The sequence below is a fragment of the Lontra canadensis genome, unplaced genomic scaffold (genome assembly GCF_010015895.1).
Source record: "Lontra canadensis isolate GAN:19392208 unplaced genomic scaffold, GSC_riverotter_1.0 scaffold90, whole genome shotgun sequence".
NCBI classification, from domain to species: domain Eukaryota; kingdom Metazoa; phylum Chordata; class Mammalia; order Carnivora; family Mustelidae; genus Lontra; species Lontra canadensis.
In genome coordinates this window covers 6,392,417-6,418,418 of record NW_022631084.1, presented here as the reverse complement: position 1 = coordinate 6,418,418, position 26,002 = coordinate 6,392,417, and the positions used below count along the sequence as shown (strand labels likewise).

General features: G+C 39.8%; 1 protein-coding gene across 4 annotated transcripts in view; it reads left to right on the top strand.

The window, feature by feature from the left end:
* Positions 1-26,002, top strand: part of GOLIM4 (golgi integral membrane protein 4) — an 80,323-nt gene that overhangs the window by 30,694 nt on the left and 23,627 nt on the right. For 2 of the 4 annotated variants that reach the window (XM_032836105.1, XM_032836104.1), the window contains exons 2-7: positions 17,094-17,168; positions 18,306-18,355; positions 19,649-19,702; positions 21,018-21,168; positions 24,918-25,000; positions 25,523-25,606. In XM_032836105.1, the coding sequence (XP_032691996.1) occupies positions 17,094-17,168; positions 18,306-18,355; positions 19,649-19,702; positions 21,018-21,168; positions 24,918-25,000; positions 25,523-25,606 (497 nt within the window). The remainder of the gene's footprint in view (positions 1-17,093; positions 17,169-18,305; positions 18,356-19,648; positions 19,703-21,017; positions 21,169-24,917; positions 25,001-25,522; positions 25,607-26,002) is intronic. The other 2 variants (XM_032836108.1, XM_032836106.1) reach the window with 1 other exon arrangement.

The window sequence follows — 26,002 nt, the reverse complement described above, 5'->3', positions numbered from 1 at the left end:
TTTTCAGATACTTTGTAAAAGAAAAGGGCCTTAAGCCCTTCAGCCAAAAAGGTGTTGCCCCCTTGTCTTCTCATCTTCCTTTGTAGCCCTGCTGGGTCCCTCTGTTGTAGTCCGGCCAGCATTCTTTCTGAACATCACCATTATGCTCTAAGATCTTAAACATTTATCCAGGTCATTCCACAATTCTGATTCCATGTCCTTGCCTGCTCAACTACATCAGGGAATCAGAATCTTAGAGCTAGGAGAGGCCTTAGTAATCAGTTGGTAAGCCCTCTCATTTTACCAATGATGGAACATATGACATTAAATAAATACTTCTCAGATTAAAAATTAAACTGAAATCTCTGGACTTCTAGCCTTTGACCCCTTGCACCATCACATGTTGCTTGCAGATACATGTAAGTAGGCATGAGCAGAAGAACACCTAACACTTGCATTCTCCCAGCGCTGTGTCCAGGCTGTCAACCAGATATGCCTGGTTATGTCCCAGTGTGTAAGAGTTATTACGGGGATTTTAAAAACGTTATTATGGGGAGAGGACATTGAAGCATATATTGGGCAGGGGGAAAATGAGCAAGCACACTTTGGGATTAGAGTAGCATTTGTACTTTGCTGCTTTTATTATTCATTCAGTGTCAGAAAAGGATAACATGTTTGTATTTTTCACAGCCAAACCTGTAGAAAAGGAGAGCCCCACTATAGGACACCTTAAATATGGTACAGGGGCTTAGCTTGTATATGCATTTTCAACTTTTTGAAAATTATGGGAGACAAATCTGCAATCGTATTCTTCTGTCAAGAGCTTTTTCCTGAAAAAATCAGAGCCTTTCTCAACGTACTGCTAAACTGAGTCCTTTCTCACTTGTGTTTAATACATTGAAAATATGCATTACCAATTTGAAATGATTTATGTATTGTCAGTGTCACCACTCTTGTAGTAATTACTGTAAACACACATGGTTAGAATTTTAGCACTGGAAGGATCTTGGCCACTCAGCTGTTCAACTGCATTTTATTGCTGAGGAAACAGATGTAGAAAGGTGAAACTTCTTGGTTGTGAGCAAAGAACTGGTTAGTGTCAGGCAGCATGGATCTCAGGAATCTTGGCTCAGGCCAGTGGTATTTTCCCTAAATTATTTGAAAAATCCTCTTTAAATTATCTCTTGTCTCCATCTAATTCTGTTTGTCAGCCTGTCTCCTTTTTCTTTGTTGCTTTTTTCTTTCAGTAGAATTCACCTCAGTCCTACTTAAGTTATTTTCAATGGATTTAATCTGAATTCTAACTATGGAATGAGGTTGAGAAGAAAAATCGGAAGTCTGACTCTAATTAGAATGCTGATACTGTCAAAGATTTTTTCTTTTTTTTTCTTTCAGCATCCAGTCCTGCTCCTTTGTACAGATCAGGGCTGTTTATTGATTTTTCTGTGCTTTCAAAAGTCCCTATGTACTTTGTTAATTTAAACGATATAGATATATTGTCTCTACCTTTGATAGAGAAACTTTAGAAGTTGCCAGTGAATTCCCATGCTTCTTTTGGTTCAGGTTGGCTGTATCAAATTTGAAGTGTCTTAAAAGAGGACCCTTGGAAGTTCGCCATGATATGTAACCATTAAGGCTTTACATACATACATTTTATGGAACAGTTGATACGCAGAGTCCATTATTAATATCACGTGCAGCATTTGACCCTGGCATTCATTTGCTTGCATTAGTCCAATTACTTAATAAACATTTAGCAGGTACCCGTTTAGTACCAGACCCCGGCTAGTGTGCAAATAGTGAAGAGACCAGCTCTCTCATAAGTCATGCACAGCATCATCTGAGTGGCAAACCTGTATATAAAATGCTAATAAGACTGTGGGCAGAGCTCTGCCTAGGGCTCTGTGGGAGGGAGAAGGACATCCACACTGCTCAGGGAGGCCTCCAGGGGTCCCAGGGAAGGCAGATGCTCATGAAGGTTGGGTGTCCTGTCATGAGTGATCTTATGTACGTGACCCAGGCCAGTATAAGGGAAGTAGTCCAAGGACTGCTCACTGGAATATGCTTTCACAAAACCCTCTATATCCTTCTTGCATCACACCATCATCAAAAATCTCTCCCCATCACCCTCAAGCCCACAGCTCCGGGTACATAGTGTACATAGTGTGCCCTTTCTTAAAGGATGAAGAAAGGATAACACTTTTATATTTGACCTTTGAGGGTCTCACCCAGTGGTCCCAGCCTTCTAGTTTAAGGACTTCTACATTATATGCCATGATCATTGACTAAAAGGTAACCCCCTGCCCCAAGCTGGGCAGTGTCCAACATCTCCGTGCAGGAGATCCATCTGATTAGAGCCACGTGTGTTCTTAAACCATTAGGAAGGTATTCATCTTCTGTAGCAGAAAGTATAAAGAAATATACTTAACTATATTTTATCCCAAAAGAAAGCTTAAAAATGAATGGCCTCAAGTGCAAAGAGAATTGAGGCTATCAGTAAGAATTCCAGTGAAACTGGTGAAGTAACTTTTAGACATTCCATGCTGACTTTATTCCCACAGTCTCTCATTTTATTTTATTATTTTTTTTAAGTTCCCTTCAGTTGTAACCATAAGTATTCAGGCAGTTTGGTGACGGTTGGACGAAGATATGTCAGGAAGAGTACGAGTGGCTGTGGGGAATAGGCTGAGGGTCACCTCAGAGGGTCCTTATGTTGGTCTTAGACCTGGAAGAGGTAATGAAGGGGCCCTTCCCAGCAAGGATCTTCTTGCTGCCAGCAACACAAATGTTTCTTAGATTACTCTTTAAGTTTCTCTGTGCTATCTGGATATCCCTGTCAAACAGTAAACATGTCCAACAGGGGACACATGATTTGCCCCACCCCAGGCGTCCTTGATCCTGGATCCGTCTTTCACACGGTAGCCTAGGTCAAAAGTATTTGTACCATCCTTGGATCCACTCTCATGGTGCACTTTGAATCAGTTACTTGGGCATTTTGATTTGATTTCCTTAAATGTATTTGGTTTCTGGGCATTCTTCTCCCTGTGTTAATGATTTTTGCATATGCTTGAATATTATAATGCAAGGTTTCCTTCATCCTGCAAAATTACTCCTCAGAAAAAGAGGGAGACTTGTATTGGAGGCAACACAAAGTCTTTGCTATTTCTGGGTGCTTTCCCAACGGATTTATTTTAAACAGCAGAGTACTGTGTGAGGAAGACACATTAGCCCAAAATGACCTCGTTTGATGTGGTAAGATATTTATGGAAGGCACCTGACCAAAAAAAGTTGTGTTCTGTTTTGTTTTGTTTTGTTTTGTTTTTAAAGGATGAAATAGCACTTAGAATAGTGTATTTATTCCCAGGAATGTGTCCTCCAGTTGCAAATGCAGAATGTTTTTATAGACTAGCCTTTTTACCACCGGCCCTCCAAAGGAACCCCAGTACATTCGAGTTAGTGATGCACAAAGCATGAATATACATACACCTACAGGACAAATGAAACTGGCAGCTCTCCTGATTTTTACCAGATGTCTGCAGCTCAGGACATTAACGGTGATAGCCTCAGACAGAGATTTCGCAAATGCTGCATCTCCAGTGAAGATGGGTACGCTTCGGAAAACTCAGAGGACGAAAATTCTGACTTGTGGTACTGTAGACACGGTCGTCAGACACACTGGTGAAGGGTTTGAGTCATGGTGTTTGGAGAGAAGTGGGTCGAAAAAAAAGTGACATATCTAAATGTGTTCTTTATTTCACTATGACTTGAACTGAAAATGACAAATACCCTTATCTTTATAAACAAGTATACATTCGGAACGGTAGAGGAATCCTAAGTATAGAGCTCAGTGGATTTTTCACAAAGCCGACAGTGTATCCAGCAGTCAGACCAAGAACCGGAGCATTTCCCTCACCCAAAAATGCTGCCTCTTGTTCTCTCCCCGTGACTGGCTGCCCGCCTCCTACTGCCATATGCAAGCTGTGAATAGCATCCCATCACTGGCGCCGCGGATTTGCTTTGCTTGTATTTGAACTGCTCATAAGTAGAATTATTTAGTAAGTACCACTTTGCTGTCTGGCTTCTTTCCTCAGCCTTAGGTCTGTGAAATTCATCTGTGTTCTTACAGTCCGTTTGTTCACATGGCTGAGCAATACTTAATTTCTTCGAACAACTGCAACCCATTCGTTCTCCTATGATAGATGACTGTGTTATTTCCAGTTTGAGACTATTGTTTCCAGTATTGGGACTTGCTCTTAAGACTCTCCTTTGTGACTTCTGGTAACTAAATTAATATATTTGGTTGGGTACATGCCTAGGCGTGGGGTTTATTGGTCCCAAGGTCTGCGTTCGTCAGCTCTGGTGGGCACTGCCAAACAGTTTTCTAAAATGGTTGCACTGACTCACACATCCATCAGCAATTCTTGCCAACCTTTGGTATTGTCTCTCTTTTAAAATTTTAGCCATTATGAGGGGAGAATGGTAGTATCACATTATGATTTTAATTTGATTTCCCTGCTGATGAATTTAGTTGATCACTTTTTCATGCCTTTAATCACTGTTAGAATATCTTTAAGTGTCTTTCATCTTCTTTTTCACTTCCTACTCCTGTTCACGGTTCTAAAATTTTGTATATTCCAGTTGGGAAAGCAATCAACTTTTTTAAATTGGATTGTCTTATTGGCATAACTGGAGATCATCTTATATTCGGGCAATATGGAATTTTAACCTTCATGTTCCTTTATTTTAGGTTGTTGCAATGACCTCCTGACTAATCCATCAACCTCTACACTCTCTTTGATTCTCTTATGCACCACCCATAAATCTTATTTTCTGGCAACCATGCAGATCTGACCAAGTCAGTTGCATCCCTGTCTCACTCATTCTCTCCCCACCCTGCTCACTTTCTTATCATCCCTTTGCTTAACAGTGTTTCCAGAACTCTCTATAAAAGCACATGGGGGGCGGGGAGCAGGTGGGTGCACACTTGCTAAATATTCAGATTCTCAGGTATCTTCCCTGGAAATTCTGATTCAGTAGATGCAGGTTGGGCCCCAATCTTTGCTATTAACGAAGTTACTCTTACTCAGTTTGAGTAATAGAATAAACAGAATTGTTTTTAAGATTTTATTTATTTGAGAGAGAGAGAAAGCACAAGTCAGGGTAACAGCAGATGGAGAAGAAGAAGCAGGCTCCCCACTGAGCAGGGAGCCCCGTGCGGGACTCAATCCTAGGACCCTGGGATCATGACCTGAGCCGAAGTCAGAGGCTTAAACAACTGAGCCACCTAGATGCCCCCAGATTTTTTGGTTTTGCCTCAGTGCTCTTGCATGTTCTTTCTCCACTGTCTGTATTTTTCGTGTTCTTTTCTCCATCATCATCTCTCCGCATACACACAAGATGTTACCTATAGGAATCTGTCTTGATTCCTGCAGGCTGCGCAGATCACTCTGTCATCACTAAATTATTTATTCTAGTTCTTCCTCACAAACCTATTCCACTGGTAGCCTTCCCCATCTCAGCTGATAAACATGCACTGGTTTTATCCTCAGTATAAATGCAGAATCTCCCATAGCCTGCACCTTGGTCCTATTCTCCTGTACTTCATGCCTGGATTACTGCAGAAACTTGCTAATAACTGCTCACATCTTACGCCTCTGCAGGCAGAGTGATCATTATTTTAAGATCTAAGTCATCACTCTGTATTCCTACTCAGACCCTCCAAAAGGTTTTGGAGTAAAAGCTAGAGTCTTCACTAGGTTTCCGAGGCCCGTCCCAATTTGTGGGAAGGTGGCCCTTCCCTACCTTCACCCTTTGATCTTCCAGCTCACTCCATCTCAGCTACACTGACTTCCCTGCTCTTCTTAGAACATTCCAAGTATACTTTCCCGGTAGAGCTTTTGCATTGCCCACTCCTTATATCTGGAACATTTTCCCTAGATGTTGGTAGTAGTAACTCTTGGACTTTTTTCAAGTCTTGGCTCAGATGTCTTCTCCTCAGTGAGTCCTGCCTTGAATAACCAATTTAGAAATGTGACGCATCCTTCCCATACCTCCAGTCTCTTTTACCCTGTCCCCCTGCTGACACTCATTAGCTCCCGATCATTTATGTATCTGCCAGAATATGAGCTCCCCAAAGGCAATTTTTTTTTTTTCACGTTGTGCTCATAACGTATTCCCAAATATCAGAACCAGTGCCCGGCACCTAGTAAGTGTTCACTGAATACTTATTTGATTTGTTGAATGAGGCATTTAGGATATAATACATATGTACCCTTAGATAATATCTTTGTATAAGCCAGATTTTTATGAAACCTTTTCCAAGATATTTTGCATGTTTTCACATCTTGAGGTGGAAACATGACAAAGGGAGTTTGGATGAAGATGGGGTTGCTTGTGCCCTGCTATGTTGATTTGAAAGAGAAGTCACTTGTGGCCTGGCTCCTCCTGCCCTCCTTTGGTTACGTTCTCTGATGATGCAGGTTTATACAAAGTAGACACCTCTTAGTGGTTGGTACTTGAGTACTTGAGGTGGTTTGTTTCCTCTTTGGTGGAAGTGTCCGTGGAGACAGGTTCCCATGATGAAATCGATCACTTAGGAAAAGGAAATCTCTTTTCTGGTTGGTTCAGGCACATCAGTTTTGAAAAGTATATGCATAAATGCACAGTCCTTTATAAAACCAATGTGCTTTTGCATATTTTAGCCCATCTGAAGGTCATTCTTCTACATCCTTGCATCAGTTTGGGGTGACCAGAAGCCTCTTTCCCTCTTTCTCTTTCTCTCATGCATTATTTCTTAAAACACCATGATGCTGTTCTGCTAAACTCTGACTGCTCGATAAGAAGAATATTACTGTACAGGGTCTATTTATATACATCTAATTTTAGAAAAATTTGCTTCTATTAACTATGAGTCCTTAAGTTTATAATATATATGCATATGTGTATGTAATTTACATATATAATTTTTGCTTTGTAGAGTACAGCATTTTCAGGGACAGGAGGATATTTTTCTTCTCCTTTTATAAAAAGAGTCTGTTTAAAAATCTGCTGGCTCAGCAAGTCATTATGTCAGCTCACCTAGCCTTTGGTGAGCTCTGATTATCTTCTTACTGTTTTACCTGACTTTTCTCTTCTCACAGCCCAAATTTATTTATTATAAACTTTTTATAAGAGTCAGTCCTACACTTTTGTGTTTTCCAAGGTGCCTGGAACATTGCTGGGCTATAATATAAGTCTGAGGGGCTAAGAGAAGAATCCTTTCATGAGAAGTGAATAGATTTCATCTAATAATAAGAATGATTATTAGTAGCTCACCACTTGAAAGAAGACTCGTATAAAAAAATATATCTTAAGTCAGCTAATGTAATACTTATTTGAAAAAGCCGACTCTCAGATAGTGTCATGAGGGAAAGCCTGGGGTATAGTTTTATCCAAAATAGAAAAGGCAGTTAAGCACCATTCAAATCACGGTTAAAATTTCCATTTAAACAACTTCATAAACTGTATGCATTAGCAAACTTAAAAATAGACACCTGTGTGAGCTATTAGAGGAACTTTATTGTGCAGCCAAAAAAAGGAAAAACTTCAATTGCCATGCAGTAGAAAAATACCTAATCAGACTGTCCTTTTTTCTCTCAGCACCCTGAAAGCATCTATATTCCAGGGCTATGATTTAACTAATGCTAATCTTATGAGCCTGCACATCAACAGATAAATTTATATTTAATCTCTATTCTGTTACTTCTCTCTTCTCTGCGATATGCAAACCCTAATGAGCCAACAAATGTGGAAATTTAGTTTAAAAGTGCCCGGACATAAAGGATGACAGACAAATGAGCCAAAGTATGAAATATCTTCTAAATGTACTCATTCATTTAACGACTATGGAATACCACTAGATATTAGGAACTGGGGTATTGAAACGGAAATAGTAATGAAGGTTTGGGATATAGATGAGGAAGATTAAGGAGCTAGCCAATCCCAGCCTTCAAGGCACATATAGTTCATTCATTCATTCATTTATTCATTTATTACCTATCGAATGTCAGCAATCTAATGTGCCAGAGATACAGGAGTGAAAGAAGGCAAACCGGAAATTCTTGCCCTGACTAAACTTACATTCTAGTGGCATAGAAAGGCAATAAATGAGACAACCAAGTAAAAAAAATATATATATATAAAATATATATTAGAGTGTTATAATATATAATACCTCATATTAGCAATTACATTACACTACAGGAAAAATGTATTGGCATAGGCTCTTGCTTATCTTTGTTTTGCGAAATTGTTCTAATTACTTGGAAAGCAGTCTAAAAATAGTTTGATTCTTCCTGTTGGTAGTATTAATCCTTTTATCTAAGCATCTAAGTAACATTTAAATAGAATTGAAAAATATTATAGTATTTATTTTACATCCCTTCCCCACAAAGTTTATGTTTGAATTATATGCACTTGTGAGTTTTTTGGCAATAATTCACAGCTTCCAAGGTGTTGATGGTCATACATTTTTTGAACTTTGTTATGATTCATGTCTGAAAGATTCAACTGCAGATTTTACAGCCTTTTAATCTACTGAACGCAATTTTCAACAACTGGAGGTCTTATTGTTAAACTGGTTGTAATGAGGCACTAAGATAGGGTAAAAAAAATATTATACATGTAGTGAAGAAAATATTTAAATCCATCTCTTGAACAGAATTAACAAATGGGACTTCTTTTTCATTTAAAAGGGTTATTTTGAAGTGAAGATGAAAATGTATTCATCTGGATTTTTTTTTCAAGTTTGAGGAAATAATTTATACCATATTATACAACAAGGATGTATAGCAGAAATGTGGGAAGTAGTAGTGTATTGAGAGTGTGTGCATATATATTTATGCCATTCTAAGCCTTCCAGCGTATTTGGCCTTGAACAGTGCTATCCCAGCAGCCAGTCATTACTTTACTGTAACCCACAAGTATCTTTCTAAGTTTTATGTTCATAGTGAAAGGAATGTTGACTTTGAAATTATGCATTTATATTAATGTCACTATAAACCAATGGGAATAGAAATTTTTACACAAATTTGGTAAATATTGGGAGACTAAATTACTAAGTTAATAAATTATATATAGCAATGTAGCTGTTCTCTATAGATGGAGTTTCATAATGGATTTCTGTTGTTTGCTTATTTTCTTAGTGAACATTTGAACTAAGGCAGTGGATGGGATTGGTGATCTGGCTAAAAGTATTTTGAAATACATTTGAATAACATGACTTGGTGTTAATGGGGGAAATAAAATACGATGTTTTTTTCTTACTCAAAAAAAATATAAAATATATATTAGAGTGTTATAATATACAATACACATATAATATATATAAATATATATTTTATATAAGCATATAAAATATAATATATATAAAAATATATAAAATATACATATATGTTAGAGTGTTACATGCTAAGGAGAAAAATAAAGTAGGAATGGAGAACAAAAGTGTTGAGGGTGGGGACAAGGTTGCAATTTTCACTGGGTTGTCCAGGGAAGGACTTGGTGAGGAGGCATCTTTTTAGTAAAGATCTGCAGGAGATGAGGGAGTCAGTCATGCAGGTACCTGGAGAGGGAGCAGCAGAGGCCCCAGCAAAAGGCAGTACAAGGTGCTGAGGTGAGAGGGTGCCTGGCCCATTCAAGGAAGGACAGGCCGGAGCAGGACAAACAGTCGGGTAAAGCCTTGAGGAGGGTTGGGTTTCACTCAGAGCGTGATAGGAAGCCACTGCAAGGTTTTGCCCCCCGCACCTGGAATGTGAATATGTAATTTAGTAAAGGGAGCTAACCAGAGGAAAAGGTTAATTCATAATTGAATTCAGCTATAAATTGTCAAGCAGACTGGAAAGGTTAAATTGTACTAGAAGATGTAAACTTAGGATGAGTGAGAAGTAAAAGTCGGATATAACTGTAAGAGGTCATAGCGGAGTTAGCAAGATGGTGCAGGAGTCAGAGAGACTTTGTTGAAGGAGCTGGGCTGAGACCGAGATGCTGACAACAGCCTTAGGGTGCCCTTGCCTCCCCTGGGGTCTGGAGGGAGGATCCAGGGAGATCCTCAAAATGTCGCCACGTTTGTGCTTTTACTTAGTTGTTTTATGTGGGTCATTTTCCAAGGAGATCTCCTCTGTTCTTTCTCAGACTCCTTATGAGGTAAAAATTATGAAGGAAGGAAAGGTAATTGGGAAACTATATCTATGATGTTGTCTTTCTATTAATTACCAAGTCCTTGTTTTACGGAAGAGGGGGCAGCTGTCCTCCACCCCACATCTGGGGAGTTAGAACCACAACAGAAAACTGTTCTTAAAGGCCGTAATAAATATCTGCTATTTTAGGCCTAAAAACAAAGACAAAACAAATCTTTGAAAGTATTCTGTTCTGGGAACTAAAGTGATTTCAATGTATCTTCCTTTTTGTCATCCCTCTTGCTATTCTACTTAAAAATCTTTAACCACACACACACAAAAAAGGGGGGGGGCGCCTGGGTGGCTCAGTGGGTTAAAACCGCTGCCTTCGGCTCAGGTCATGATCCCAGGGTCCTGGGTTCGAGCCCCATGTCGGGCTCTCTGCTCGGCAGGGAGCCTGCTTCCCTTCCTCTCTCTCTCTGCCTGCCTCTCTGCCTACTTGTGATCTCTGTCTGTCAAATAAATAAATAAAATCTTAAAAAAAAAAATAATCTTTAACCACAGGGGCACCTAGGTAGGTCAGTCAGTTAAGTGGATGAGTCTTGATTTTCTGATCAATATGATCATGATCTTGGTGTTGTGAGATCGAGCCCCACGTCCCGCCCCTCATTCAGCACGAAGTCTGAGTTTCCCTCTCCCTTTCCCTCTTCCCTTCATTCTCTCTGTCTCTCTCTCTCTCTCTCAAATAAATAAATAAAACCTTAAAAAAAAAAAAGATCTTCAACCACAATTGTCAAAAGCACAGATTTGTTCATTTTAATCTTTATAATCTGTAAAGTGATAAAGGTACTTGCAATTCTCAATGTTTTCACAAGTTGAATTGTGTGACTTTCATACAATTGTTTGTTTTTTTTTATAAAGTTAAAACCTTATGTTATTGTCAAGACTGAAAGCAAAATTTTATGGGCTTTTGCTTCTGCCAAAGAAACATTGCCCTCCCTTGGCTTAAGGTGTTAAAACACTTAGCAGTGTTTTCTGTCTAATTTTGGAGTGTTGTTTTTTAATTCTGCATTGGAGCAGTTTGCCCTGAAATGTCATGGATATGTATTTTGCCCATAAGTGGATGTATACAGCTAATTTCTCTTGTGACTTTCAGAGGAAGTCGGAGTTAAAATGGAAAATTGCTGTAGGAAGTTGGCATGATTTTAAACTCTTGAGTGCTTGAAGGAGGAGTAAAACCTCTTTCCATTCTCCACTGCATGGAAAATATTAAACTCCTATTCAGAAAGCAGGGGAGATGATGAGTATTATGCACTCATCTTTTTCTCATGGGTTCTTGTGATTCAAATCCTATCTCCATTGCAGTGTTATTCTGCATTAAAAATCTTGAATGCCAAGATTAAATCATTATTTCTGTCCGTATTTTTCCTTAAACTTGACTGGTGCTTTGAGAATATTCATTATGTACCTTTTTTGTTGTAGAGGTTGTTAGCAGTATTAGTTCATCTTGACTGATGCCCTTGACTTCAGAGTATAAATAGAAAAATAGAGATAGGTGAAAAGGATTGATTAGCGATCTTCCTTCTAAGTGAAACAGTAAACCTATCTAGATAAATCACTAGCTCAAAAGCCTGGAGAATGCATGTTAAAAGAATTAAGGGTAGTGTGGGTGTATGTATGTGTGTGTTTAGTTGATAGGGAAATTTTCTAGAAGAGCTACAGGGATACAAAAATTCTATCTGGTCCGTTTTACTGTCTTTCAGTTTTTATTTACAAAAAAAGGGCTTCTGAGTGTTGGAGCTGTGGGACTGATTATTTACTTCTTTTTTTTTTTTTTTAAGGAAAATTTATTTTAAGTAAAAGGGAAGCGGGATTAATGTTTTATTACTTTTTCGAGTCCCCTACCCTCTCTCCATATATAACTGTGTGTGTGTGTATCTATCTATCTATAATATATATAATTACTTCATTATTATTAGGCTTTAATTGTAGAATTGAAAGGGCTCCCGGAATCCTCTGATTCCTTCTCTGGCAATTTTAAGCTACCACAGACAGGAGAAAACAATATTTTCGGACTTTCGAGCATTTACTCTGTGCCAACACTTGGCACATATTAACTCATTTAACCCTGACATCCACCCAGAGAGATAGATAGTGTCATTATTCCCACATACCATGTCAGGAGACAGAGGTACAGAGAAGTTCAGCAGCGTACCCCATAGGGAATAGATCTGGAATTTGAATCCAGACCCCAGAGTCTGTGCTCTCAAGCATTGTTACTGCCTGCCTCTTTCCCTCTCCCTTTCTTTCTTGAATTTGCAATTCCAAGGGTGAATTTTCACTCTCACCTTCTCTGATGTGGTGTCCTCAGCTTATCTTTTAAGGCTCCTTTTGGCTTCGTTTTCCTTTTTCTGTACTTGAGGAAGGAACGGCACTTCTCCCACTTCCCACCTCTGTCAGTCACTGCCACTCCCTTTTCTCACCTCCCCCTTGCTCATGTTCTTCCACCCTGAAACTCCATTCCTGCATTCTTCAGTTATTTTACGTCAGGACCAGGAACTGGTGCTATAATAATGGCTTGACCAGTTCTGAGGAAGAGAACATTCATAGTACAGTTACCTCATGGTGTGTATGTATAACCTCTATTCCCGTTTACCACATCTTTTTTCACTGCCTTTGCAAAACCACATTCTTCATGCCTTAGATCTTGCTATTAGTGATGCCTTCGTATTCATCCGTGAATATCTCAGATTTCTCAAGAACTTTGAATTTTGACTGTAATCCACGAACATGTACGTCTCTTTGTAGATACCATGTAGCATCTGTTTAGGTTACTTATGAAAGTTTATAACTGTGTATCCTAGGATTTTCTGGCTCTTGAGACAACACTGCTATTAATATGTTGAGTGTGTAAATTCCCAAGGAGCATAAAACTGTCAGAGACAGTTGTGTGATTCAGTGTGATAAATGGGTACTTTGGACTGGCTGTTGGCACATTATTTACCTGACTGCATTGCAGGGAAGAGATTAGAGAATGGAGCACTGTCTCCCACCCTCTCATCCCATCCCCTGTAGTCCCTCTCTACTTGGTGTAATCAAGTGGACCCTCCACTTTTACTGAAGATGAAATAATACTAATGAGTTTTCTGCTTCCCAGTGCAAAGACAATCATTACCTGATTACCAAGTCCCATACACGACTGACTTTGCAACAGCAAGTTTGCAGTGATTGCGGCTGTATATTAAGTAAAGAATTTCACCAGATTGTAATGTGCCAACGCAGCGTTCCCCCTCTGTTATTTCCCATCTGTCATTACCATTCCGTAATAAGGTTTAATGCTTGGAGTCTGAGGTGGCTGGCGATGGTTGGTGAGCAGCCCTTTCCTGTTTGTCTTCTTGACTGTGCTGCTGTCTTTTAAAATCATGGATGTTTCTAGGCTGGAATCATTTCTCTCTAGTGGTCCTGACCTCCTTCGGGACCCACCCCACCCCCACTGCCACTTCAGTTCCATTGGAAAAAAGATCTTGACTGTTCTTCCTGTTCCTTTCTTTGAATATTGATGTACGTGCTTGCTGAAATCATCTGTGGTATATCCACTTTCGTGCACCAAAATTCCATTTTAACTGGCCTATTTATGTTTCCATGACCCTCCCCCCAGACCTGGGAACTTTGGCCAGTGGATTAGAGGACAGGGAGTGTATTTCCTCCCAGCGGGAGGGCTCAGGTGTCCCTGTGGCATCCTGTTGTTGCCTCTGGAATATCAGGATGGCATTGTAATATACCTGTTTCCCTGTACATTTTTCCCACCCGACTGAAATTCTCAAAAACTGTGAGCATGCAGTTTAGAGCTTGGCTTAGTGAGATCCTTATAGTGCTAATCTTTTTTTTCCTCTACCTTGTTCCAAGCATCATTCCAGATGATACTGTTAGTACCAATTCAAGGAACTCCTTGGTTTTAATAGGCTTTTAGAAATTGGCAGAGGGACTTATATACCATATAGATTTATTTAGAAAAAAAATGTAATTTCTCATCAGTGGACTTACAACCAAGCTTTTTGGGGTTCGGCTACCTTCAGCCCAATTTCAGACCTCTGTGCCTTTGCCCTGTGATGTCTTCCAGAAATGCCTTTCTCCCGTGGCACCCTTTTCTATCAAATTGCTCTTCATTCTCTGGCTAAAATTAACAAGTCAGAAAATGACAGATGCTGGCGAGGATGTGGAGAAAGGGGAACCATTCCTCCTACACTGTTGGTGGGAATGCAAGCTGGTGCAGCCACTCTGGAAAACAGCATGGAGGTTCCTCAGAAAGTTGAAAATAGAGCTACCCTATGACCCAGCAATCGCACCACTGGGTATTTACACTAAAGATACAAATGTAGTGATCCGAAGGGGCACATGCACCCGAATGTTTATAGCAGCAATATCCACAGTAGCCAAACTATGGAAAGAACCTAGATGTCCATCAACAGATGAATGGATAAAGAAGAGGTGGTATATACATATAATGGAATACTATGCAGCCATCAAAAGAAAGGAAATCTTGCCATTTGCGACAATGTGGATGGAACTAGAGGGTATTATGCTTAGTGAAATAAATCAGAGAAAGACAATTATCATATGATCTCCCTGATATGAGGAAGTTGAGAGGTTGAGAGGCAGCGTGGGGGGTTTTGAGGGGTAGGAAAAGAATAAATGAAACAAGATGGTATCGGGAGGGAGAGAAACCGTAATATCTCACAAAACAAACTGAGGGTTGCCGGAGGGAGCAGGAAGGGAGAGGGTGGTGGGGTTATGGACATTGGGGAGGGTATGTGCTATGGTGAGTGCTGTGAAGTGTGTAAACCTGGCAATTCACAGACCTGTACCCCTGGGGCTAATAATACATTATATGTTTATAAAAAAAAAAGTATTAAAAAATTTGCTCTTCATTCTCAAAGCCAGCCAAGAGATGATTACCTCTGATGATTACCTCACTGTTCTCCCACCCGGAGCTCATCCTTGTCTTTTCTTGGGCTTAAATATACTTATATTATTCTAAATGTATTCAGCTCTAATTATACAAAAAATTACCTTACCTATCTATTGTGTTAAACTTGAACTGCTTGTGGCCAAGGCCCGTGTCTCTTTTTCCATTTCTGCTCATAATGTGGTTCCAAATACATAGTAGGGGCTCAATAAATGCAGAGTTGCATTGGATCCTTTATAGTAACAGCACTGGCAGGGGAAGAGGTCGTCTGGTAAAGAAAATAGAACCCAGGTGGAAAAGGGACTGGGGCAGGGATTGTTGGGTTCACTAGTGGGAGGCTAAGGCTGGTGGGGAAGCCGAGACAGGCAGACACGCTGCTGGCGGATGACACCATGACAGTTTGAGTGGTGGCAGGCATTCTGAGGGGTGTGCACAGAGATGTTAGCGAAGTGTGAGTAGAGGTCGGGGCTGTGGTAGCTGTAGAGGGAACCCTGGAAACAGAAGGTTTCTATGGCTTGACAAGATGAGACATGAAGCATGGGGAAAAGGTGGAGGACGCAGGAGATGCTGGGCATGTTGGAAGGAGGACAACAGTAGCTGGTAACTGGCAGCTGTGACTAGAGAAAGGGCCAGAGGGACAGGGCATCCCTTCGAGCAGCAAGGAGTTATAGCAGGTGTGAGGGAGGGGAATGGCTATGACCATGGCACTTTGGGAAGGCCAGTAGTGTTAAGCAGTTGGGTGTGTTGTACCTGGTGAGTGAGTGATGTTTGAATTTTGTCTTAGGTAGCTAAAGGCAGCTGAAGACTGGTAGGAGAACCAAATGAGAGCTTTGGCTTAGTTTGGCCAGGAATGAGATCATATGTGACCATAATGCTGCACAAACAGGACTCAAAGCACACCTCAGAAATTCAGGTTTTTTCCCCCCTTCTTCACCTTTTACAAACCACTCTGTGAGGCTGGGTTTTCTGTCCCGGAAGGAAATATTTACAGTCTTGGATACTTCTCGACTTCTCTCAGATTAGGAAAAAATATATATTAATAACTTTTATCCATAAACACAGTCTTGGTCTAGTAAGTATTACATCTGGTCTAGTCCATATGCGTACATTTTATTATATAAATAAAATGCCTATTTTATTATTTTATTCTTTCAAAGGCAGAGCTTTTCCTACTCTTCCAGCTCCTATTTGCTGTAGATGTGCAGCCTGAGGTGAGGAAGAGAGATAAGCTCCTCCTCCTCCCTGTTTTCCCCCATGACATCCACACTTCCTCTCTGCTCACCAAGCGATACTGGCTTCCTCAGTGTAGATGGGGCCGGTGGGGATAACTGAGGACCGGAAAGTCTGACATGGCATCAGTTTGCCATTGGCGTCTTGCCATGGGCGATGTGAACCTGACCTTCTTAGGTTCTCTTTGAGTCCCTCCCCACTTCATTCTTTCTTTCTTCATTCATTCATTCTTCATTCTTTCATGCCAGTAGGATTGCTGAGGCTTTCTCACGGGTCCAGCAGCCTTAGTTCCGGCTCAGATCATGTGGACTTGGCAGTACTCATGGGATATGTAGGTGGAAAAACCCCGGAGTCTTTAGGAAATGCTGTTCTAATACCTAACAGAGAGGTGGGAGTTAGAAATATGGATGTGGGGCTGACTGCGGTGCAAACGGTGGTAGAAGTCAAGAGAGTGGACACATTTGCCCAACAAAGGACATGGAACCTCACAGAGAAGGTTTTGAGAAGGAGCCGGCAAAGAAGGTGGAAGGCGGGAGCATTCTTTCAGCGTATTGCTTCTATGAAGGAGAGGACTGTGCAGAAGTTAACTCAGACTTGTCGTTTGTGGCTGTTTTTACCCAGAATATGGAACTTACAAATGCACGCATTTTTATTTTATTTGTGAAGACTCTAAAGTGTTGTTTCCCCCAGTGTTGAAAATTGATACTAGTTTTACTTTGGAATTTCTAATGATTTGCAGACAAATTTTAACTTTTTTCTTTCAGTTGTATATGAACACAGATCAAGATTAGAGAAATCCTTGCAAAAGGAGAGACTTGAACATAAGAAAGCGAAGGAAGGTAAATATAAATGCAGTTTGTGTTCTTTGTTTTTTATCATACTTCCCTTTGAAACATTGTATTCTAGCTTTACTGTTTTGTTGTTGTTGTTAACAAATTTCTCAAATGAACTCTAAGTCAGTTTTATAGGTAGACAGAGAAAGTCAAGCACTATGTTATGCATCGTACAACACAGTAATTTCTGCTCAAGACTGGATTCCGAATCTTTCATTCAGTGTGCCGCCTTGAGGTAGTTCATGTTACTGGTTACACATATTGTATCAGAAATAAACAGCTTTTCATCTGAATATTACACACATATGTTACTCATGCCTGAAAGTTCTGTCCATAAAGAACCAGGAAGTAACAGCATGTATTCTCTGGAATATGACAGATTTTATATGTTCATACATACACACACACATAGATACATACATACAGATATGTGCATTTACAACATAATAAATTGATCACATTGTATGGTGTCTCTTTTTTTTTTTTTTGGTATGGTATCTTTTAAGTTACACACTTGTTTTCATCTTGTGAAGGTTTTTATTGGCATAGCTGATTGGTTCCATGTGAGAAATTAGTATCTAGCATAGGCTTTATGTAGCATGTGATTTGAAATGATCCACATTCTTACTTTTATTTATTTGCTCATGTTTTGTGAAATCATGTGAGGAAATATTAATTAGGTATTCTGTTTAATTATGTTGGTGTGGGGTAGAGGGAGGGAAAAGGGGAGGGCAGTGTGGGTTAAGATGTTTTACTGACCCTTGGATTAAACCTGTATGAAGAATAGGAGTTTAACATCATTAAAATACTTTGATAGGATTTGGATTTTCCTTGTCTTTAAATGCAGAGTGATTTTATAGAGCCATCTAGTGGATAATAAAGCTTTAAGAGCATTAAAGATGGTTTCCATGGTTTAAGGTCTCTTTTCAAGTCCTGAGTGATTTTAGCATGCCATCTAGTGGATAGCAATAAATCATCTCTGTCTTTAGATGTGCCTTTTTTTTTTTTTTTTCAATTTCAAGGAGAGTTAATCACAGAGTGCACATTCTAAATTCATTTTTAATTATTTCATTAAAATGCATTTTTTTATTCAAGATATGAATAAGTTAATTATACTCAATTTTCTCCACTTTTTATTTTCAGATTTTCTTGTTTATAAGTTAGAAGCCCAAGAAACACTAAATAAAGGAAGGGTGAGTTTGGGATTTTTTCCTCAATTATTTTATGAAAAGGAGAGGGAAGTAATAGTTGTAAAATCTTCTTGTTGTAAAAAAACTATGTTGATCATTGGGACTCTAGGGCTGAAATACACACACACACACACACACACACACACACGCACACCTATGTATTTATTGCTGCCCCCAAAAATCCTGCAGTGTTACTCTCACAGTCCAAATTAACTGGAGAAAAGCAAATTTTTCTCTTACTCTAAGAAAATATATAACCATTAGTTGAATGAAACACTGACATTTTGGGGGTATTAAAACTGAGAAGAGTCGGTTCCTCTGAGAGCTGGGAGGCTGTCAGCTTTCAACTCTTCCCTCCTCCAAAAGCCCCAGATAAAACTGTATCCTTTCTGTTTGCATTTCATAATGTAGCTTCTTTGTAAAGTAAAAGAGTAAAGCAATAAAATAAAGCAATGGAGCAAAAATGCAGTTCATTTTAGAAATTGTAAAAAATGGAAGAAACAACTGGTTGTGGGTGTGCTTGCGTTGGAGCCAAAGCGGGGGTTATGGCACATCAGGTAGATGACCCAGCGAGGGGAGAAGATGGTTGGGTGTCTTGTGCACAGACTGCTTATGGCTTGCCCAGGGCTATGGATGTGTGTGGGGTCTGTGGGGTCCACATGTCAAGATGTTCAGCTGGGACTCACACCTATACCACCGGAGCAGCTTAGGCTCATTTCAGTCCTGGCTCTGCTACTAAAGGAAATGTTTGCCCTTGGCTTATTCTTTATCCTTTCTCCATCTCTTCACTCTGTGAAATGGGAGTCTCATTTGGGTAAAGTAATGTATGGAGAATTCCTTATCCACTGAAGCACAGGGAAGGGAAAGCACCTTTTCTCTCCCCTTTCTTAAGCCTTGCAAAGCTTGTGGGGCCTGGTCCTAGTCAGTTTACCCCCACGTCCCCTCGGAGCACTGGGCACAGTGTATCAGCCATGCACAATGACTGTCTCAGGACAAGTTCCTTGTGCAAAGAGCCTTAGCTCTGCTCCAGAGGGGAAGTAAATCATTTCCAGGGCCCCTGCTACACTGCTGTTGTATGATCCCATGTCTTGCTTTTTCTTTATTAAACTCTAGCAAGCTTACAGGAATGTTAAGGCTTCATTTCTGCCCCAGAGACATCGTGGTTCAAGCATAGAATTCATCATAGCTTATATAAGTGAAATAAATGGAATTCTTCTGTTAAGTGCTTTAAGATATGTTTAGCAAGAGAGCTAGATTCGTTATCTTTATGTTAACTATTTTCTTTTCCATTTACAGCAAGATTCCAATAGTAGATACAGTGCGTTGAATGTGCAACATCAGATGTTGAAAGTGAGTAATTTAAAGTTGTTCTTTATAAATGAATTAATGAAAGAGTTAAGTAACTCAAGTGATTAAGGAAAGCTTACAGAAAATTGATTTATGTGGTAAGATGGTACATTAAAGTTATATTTCACTAAAAATGACGTAGAATTGTAATGTTCCCTCATCTTACCACCCAATTTCAACAATCTTAGTTAGCTTGTTTTACATTTTCTTGTAAATCAGTCTCTCTGGTCACAGAATTTTTAATTTTATTCTTCTCTTTATCCTTTAAGGCTTTTTTGTTTGTGTTTGCTTGCTCAGTTTCTCGCAGTGGTTTTCATTAGATGTTTCTTTTATTTTAGGCACACTGGAGGCAGTAGAACAATTAAACGCCTCCATGTTACTAATATTGAATGTCCTTTTACCTACCAAAGGAACACGATTTATATTTAAAGATTCTCCTTCCTTGGTTCTTGGGTAAAACTCATTATTGTGTGTCAGGAAGACTTAGAAAGAGAGAGAGAGTGGAAGGGAGAGATTCATGATTTCTGTCAAGATAGAAGAGAGAAGTGGATGCCATCAAGCGTGTTGCACAGCAGGCAAACCCTGCCATGATCTCCATGCCTCCAGCCTCCCTCCCTTGCCCACCTCGCTTTTTGTCTGGTGTTGTCTTTCCTCCTGTATCAGGAGAGCGAATGCTTTTTATTGAAGCCAGAAGCTTTCATGGTATCAAGAAAGCAGTGCATGGATTAAAACAGACCATCCTTTAACATTAGCTTTTTGGGACTGTGGGATATACCTAGATTGTGATTTCAGTGTCATATTATGACTAGGAGTAAGGTAAATAAGAATCATTCCATAAACAATGTGTATTACTTCCCCCAAAGGGAAAGAAATCTTTTTCTTTTTTTTAAACTAGATTACCAGGAAGCCTGAAAATTAAAGGAAATAAAAAGTGTTGCTGGGAAAACATCAGATTGAAAGAGGAAGTCTGGAATAGCTGTGGAGGGGTAATTTTTCTGTTAGCTTTACTTTGTCTCCACAGCAATTTGAGCTGCTGGGAGTCTCCCCAATCCTTCCCCTTTCCATCTCCCATGGCTAAGTTCTAACTTCTCCTTGTTTTTACCGACAATCAAAATGAAGGGGAAAATTGGTTTTGGCCATAATCCCAAACCCTTGATTTGAAATGTAAGGGAAATGGAGGGGAGCTGCCCCAATTAAAAGCAACCCAAGGAAAACAGAGCCTCCTGCTTCATCTGCTCTTTTTTGAGAGAGAAAGGCTGTAGATCCTGTGGTATAATTTAGAGAATGTACATCTCTGCTCAGGTTCTCATCTTTGCAGAGTCAACACGAGGAGCTGAAGAAACAGCACAGCGACTTGGAGGAGGAACATCGCAAACAAGGAGAAGACTTCAGTAGGACGTTTAATGACCATAAGCAGAAGTACCTGCAGCTACAGCAAGAGAAAGAACAAGAACTTTCTAAGCTAAAAGGTACTTGGAAGTCTGATTAGCTAGTTTATATGGAAATAACTACTCACCTTAATGTTTCAGTAAAGCAGTAGAATTGGGTTTGTTTGCATGGCGATGGATTCACATTTCCCAGGTGGTGCTTTACCCTCCACTTACTTCTTTGTAACATTTCACAATTATCCTTATCCCTTGGGGTTTGTTTAGGAAACAGAATAGAATACTTGGTGTTTCTCAATGGGGCACATTGGCCACACCGGGCAAGACAGTTCTCATTTTACATGCGTTGTAAGATACTTAGTATCTCTGACCCCAACTCACAAAATGCCCTCAGTGCTGCGCATTCAGTGTGATGATCTGATCTCCAAGGGGCCAAAGAAACTACCTGTTGATCACTAGTAGTAGCTCTGAAAAGCTCAGGATCCAGAGTCAGAGCCTGGTGACCCCTGGCCTCTTCAGTTACTAGTTATATGACATGGACAAATGGTATGATCACCACAGGTCATCATCTGTAAAACTGGGATACTCATAAAAAGTTATCAGCTCTATGGTGAGTGCTGTGACGTATGTAAACCTGGCAATTCACAGACCTGTCCCTCTGGAGCTAATAATACATTATATGTTAATAAAAAATAAAAAATTATTTTAAAAATAAATAAATAAATACCCCCCCCCCAAAAAAAAGTTATCAACTTCATAGGATTGGTGCGAGGATTAAATAATTGATGTAAAGCAGCTAGGACAGTTACTGACACACGATCAGTGTAAGCTTGAGGTATTTTCATAGTATTTTTTTTAATAAAGATTTTTATTTACTTATTTGACAGAGATCACAAGTAGGCAGAGAGTCAGGCAGAGAGAGAGGGGGAAGCAGGCTTCCTGCTGAGCAGAGAGCCCAATGCGGGCTCTATCCCAGGACCCTGGGATCATGACCTGAGCCGAAGGCAGAGGCTTTAACCCACCAAGCCACCCAGGTGCCTCGAGGTGTTTTCATAGTATTAGGAAACAAATTGTATCACTCTGAGTGTATGCAAATTCTGAAAAAGAAAAATACTCTGCAGTCACCTATTCAGGTGCTAAATAGGTTTGAAGTGTGAGAGTTGGTTTAAAAAGTCACATGGTGCTTGTGAGAACAACGGTGAAATCCAAGGAAGGTCTGTGGTCCAGTTAATTCTACTGCGCCAAACAATATTTTGATTTTATATAAGATATCATCATGGAAGGAAGCTGAGTGACAAGTACTTTGATCTTCTCTGTACTTTTATGTGCAGTTTTGTCTATAAGTATTTTCAAATAATAAGTTATAACAAAAAGATACACAAGAGTTGAGTAGCCATTGAGGCAGATTACAAAAGGTTAAGGTGGTCTTGAGTGAGTTGGGCCATGTCTATGCAAGATCTGTAGACATGCAGAGACGTTGGTTGGCTGTTGGTGATCTGGCAGACAGTGGGGGTCATTAAGATAACAGAGAAACGTCTTCACAAAGGAAGTATAAAGCATGTTTTCTTATGTCTACTCTATAGTCCTTTCTTTGAAGCAAAGTGCATTTAGAGTAAAATTTTAATAAATTATATGTAGAAGTTATAAATCAGAACCATGGAAAATAGGAGGACACAAATATGTGAGTTCTGCATACTAAAATAATTTAAGCCTCATAACCTGGTCTGAACTTTCCGGCAGCCAGGACAGAAAGGGAAAGGCAGTAAGTTAGGGGGCTCTTATCATCAGAAAGGGAAAATACCTACCCTGTGTGTGGGGCACGGGAGGGAGAAACAGACAAAGGGGAAGAAAGAGAAGAGGCGAGAGAGAAGAGTATTTCTGGTATCAGTTGATTTTTGGAAGAAATTTCTCAGAGGGCTTAAACAATAGGGTGTAACAATGCTTTTGATGACAATTTTATGAGCATTTTCTCCGTTGGCACTTTTGTTTGATTCTGATCTTTGATAAAAGCTTCAGACGGTAAGTTAAACGTGTGGTGATGGATGCAGGTCAGTGGTGGCAACTCAGACATATAATCCAGGTAGTCTCTGGTCAAGTTTAATGTGATACCAGGAGAGAATTTAGAATTCCTGGGAGATAAACTGGTCGCATAGAAGCTTAGATAATTATTCTTTTCATTTCTGTTATAATAATAGCTGACACTCAACAAATGTTTACCATGTGCTAGTATCAGGTGAAACTCTTCATGTAATTATTTTATTTTAATTCTCATAACAACCTGTAAGCTAGGCATTGTGTTCAGCCTAATTTAACAAAGGGAAAACTGAGGCTTTATAAAGTTAAATAACTTACTCAAGGCAATACAGTTAAGGCACAGAAGCAACTGCCATTAGGTTTATGATCTGAAACTCTTTTAGAAGCTAGCAGTTTGGGTATTTGTGTGTACGTACATGTGTCTGTGTGTATGTGTATGCCCATGTGTACATGCGTGTGTGGTGTGTGTGTGCGTGTGTGTGTGTGTGAGAAGCCCCATCCAGCCAACAGTACACTGACGGTCCCCTTGGATTGCCAGTGGTGTCCTATTTTGACCTTTGAGTTAGAACCTTTCCCACCTTATTCTCGACCTCTCCCCTACACCCAGTTAGCCATCCAGAGCTCAGGGGTGAGGCAGGGACAATAAAGGCATAAAAATGGACAGAAAATGTGGTGAGAGACGGCAGCGGGCACTTCGCTTCAGTGCTGAGTGCCACACTGGAGAGCTGGTGTTTTGTCTGCAGGAAGTGACTGCCACTCAGGGACAGGCTGCCCAGCACAGTGCAGACTCAGACCTGCTGTCTCAGCATCATTATTAACAGCCTCCCCTTTCACTTTCAAAGGTGTCTCCCACTGAAAAATGAATTATGTTGTCACCTGCTACCATTCATCTTCTGCTGAGTCTTGTCACGTGAGAACAGCCTCATGTTGCCAGGTCTTAGTAAACCCAGATCCTTGATTTTTAAATGGTGCGAACTATTCATATGTGGAAAACTCCTCATAGGCCAACACTGCAGGGGTCCGGGGGGGGAAAAAATGTGAGTTGGATTCAGTCCCAGGACTGTCAGTTTATAACATCTAATGTCCAGATACAGCAAAAGTAAGAAATTCACCGAGAGGGAAGGAGAGGTGGGCCTGGAATCTAAGTCACTGAGGCTGTTCCCTGAACAGCTTCTCTTGAGATTAAAGAGATTATAGGACTTTTCTCAGACAGCTACAACCTCACATTGCTGCCCTGGAAAGAACTGTCCTATTGCTGTTGGGAGGGGAATTTGTATCAGGGAAGAACTCGGTGGTAGGAGAAAGAAAATATACTGAGAATTTTTAAGCAGGTAAATGAGGGTTTCTTGAGTTATCTTTGTAATCAAAATACTTTTGGGGTCTCTGGAAATTATTCCTGCTATGAGAAATAGGATTTGTACTTTTTGTTAACTTTCTTTTTAATTTGTGGAGAGACTCCAATCTTACTCCATCCCCGCCTGTTACATTTTATTCCTGAAGACTTACTTACAGAAATACTTCATTTTTAACTCCTGAGTAACTAGAAATCCTTACTTCTGCACTGTGTGTAGCTTCCTTAAAAGTATTTAAACTGCCGAACCAGATTGCATTAGAATGGCAAGCTGAATCCATGTCACATCCCAAAATAATAGCATTTTTCTTGATTTGGTATATAATACTGTCAAAGTTCAAAACAAATCCTAAAAATAGTTGTGTGAAGGTTTAGATATGAAAATAATGGAATCAGAAGCCAGAAAAATCTCAAGGCTTTATGCATGATTTTTTCCCCCCACAAATAGAAACCGTGTACAATTTGAGAGAAGAGAATAGACAACTCCGGAAGGCACACCAGGACATGCATACACAGCTCCAAGACGTCAAGGTAAAACAAAACCTGGCATTTGACTGCTTAGTATTGCCGTGCTTTACTTTGTAGAATAGTTTTACGAGTCATTCCCTAATTGACCTCCATTACAAACCCACATTGTTATTTTGGGCTTTGCATAAACCTGGAGTGTGCCCGCTACTTTTACCGCATCTGCGTTAGAAGCTAAAAGATGGTCTGAAAATCCAAACATTTTCATTAGTACCAAAGTGATTCTTTGGCTAGATGGTTGGATTTTAATAAGCTTTTTATTTACAAAGGTTTATTAATAATGAAGTATTTGTTCCTTTAGTTTTGATTTCATTGTAAGGGATTATGATATTTAGAAAGCTCGTTTTAGATTTCAGAATACTACTTTATCATATTCTCTCTACAATGATTTTTACACTTAGCAAGTGCTTCAAGAACAGCGAACAAGCAGGCAAGCAAATTGCGTTTGGGTGCTCATACCACTGTCAGCCGAAGAAGAATCTGTCTTAGAATGTTAAATCTCAACATGTAAAATTCTTTTTTGTGTAGCAACAGCATAAGAATTTACTCTCCGAGCATGAACAACTTGTAGTGACTTTGGAAGACCACAAGAGTGCGCTAGCTGCTGCACAGGTTAGAAGGGTAGCAGCCTCTATGGGTTCTCATTACAATCTGCTTAACGTTTCCGAATTTCTTTATGCATGTAGTCTCTTACAAGCCAATCTGCAGTGAGTTCTTAGGACAGAGCTCTCCTGATCCTGAGGATCATGCATGCTTTCAAAATTCAATCAAGAGACTATAAAATAAGGTTTTGATTATTTTTTTTGCACTGGTAGTGTGGTACCCATGACCGTCTGTCTATACCCTCCACCAGCCCCTACATGCAATGGTCAAATGCTTGTTTAAATCACAGATATTAATCCATATATATGGTCTTCTGCCACTTTCTGACCTGTGGTGATTCTTATGGGATCTATAGGGTTTTATGATGCTAGCTACCAAACAACTTACTGTCAGACTTTTCTTCCT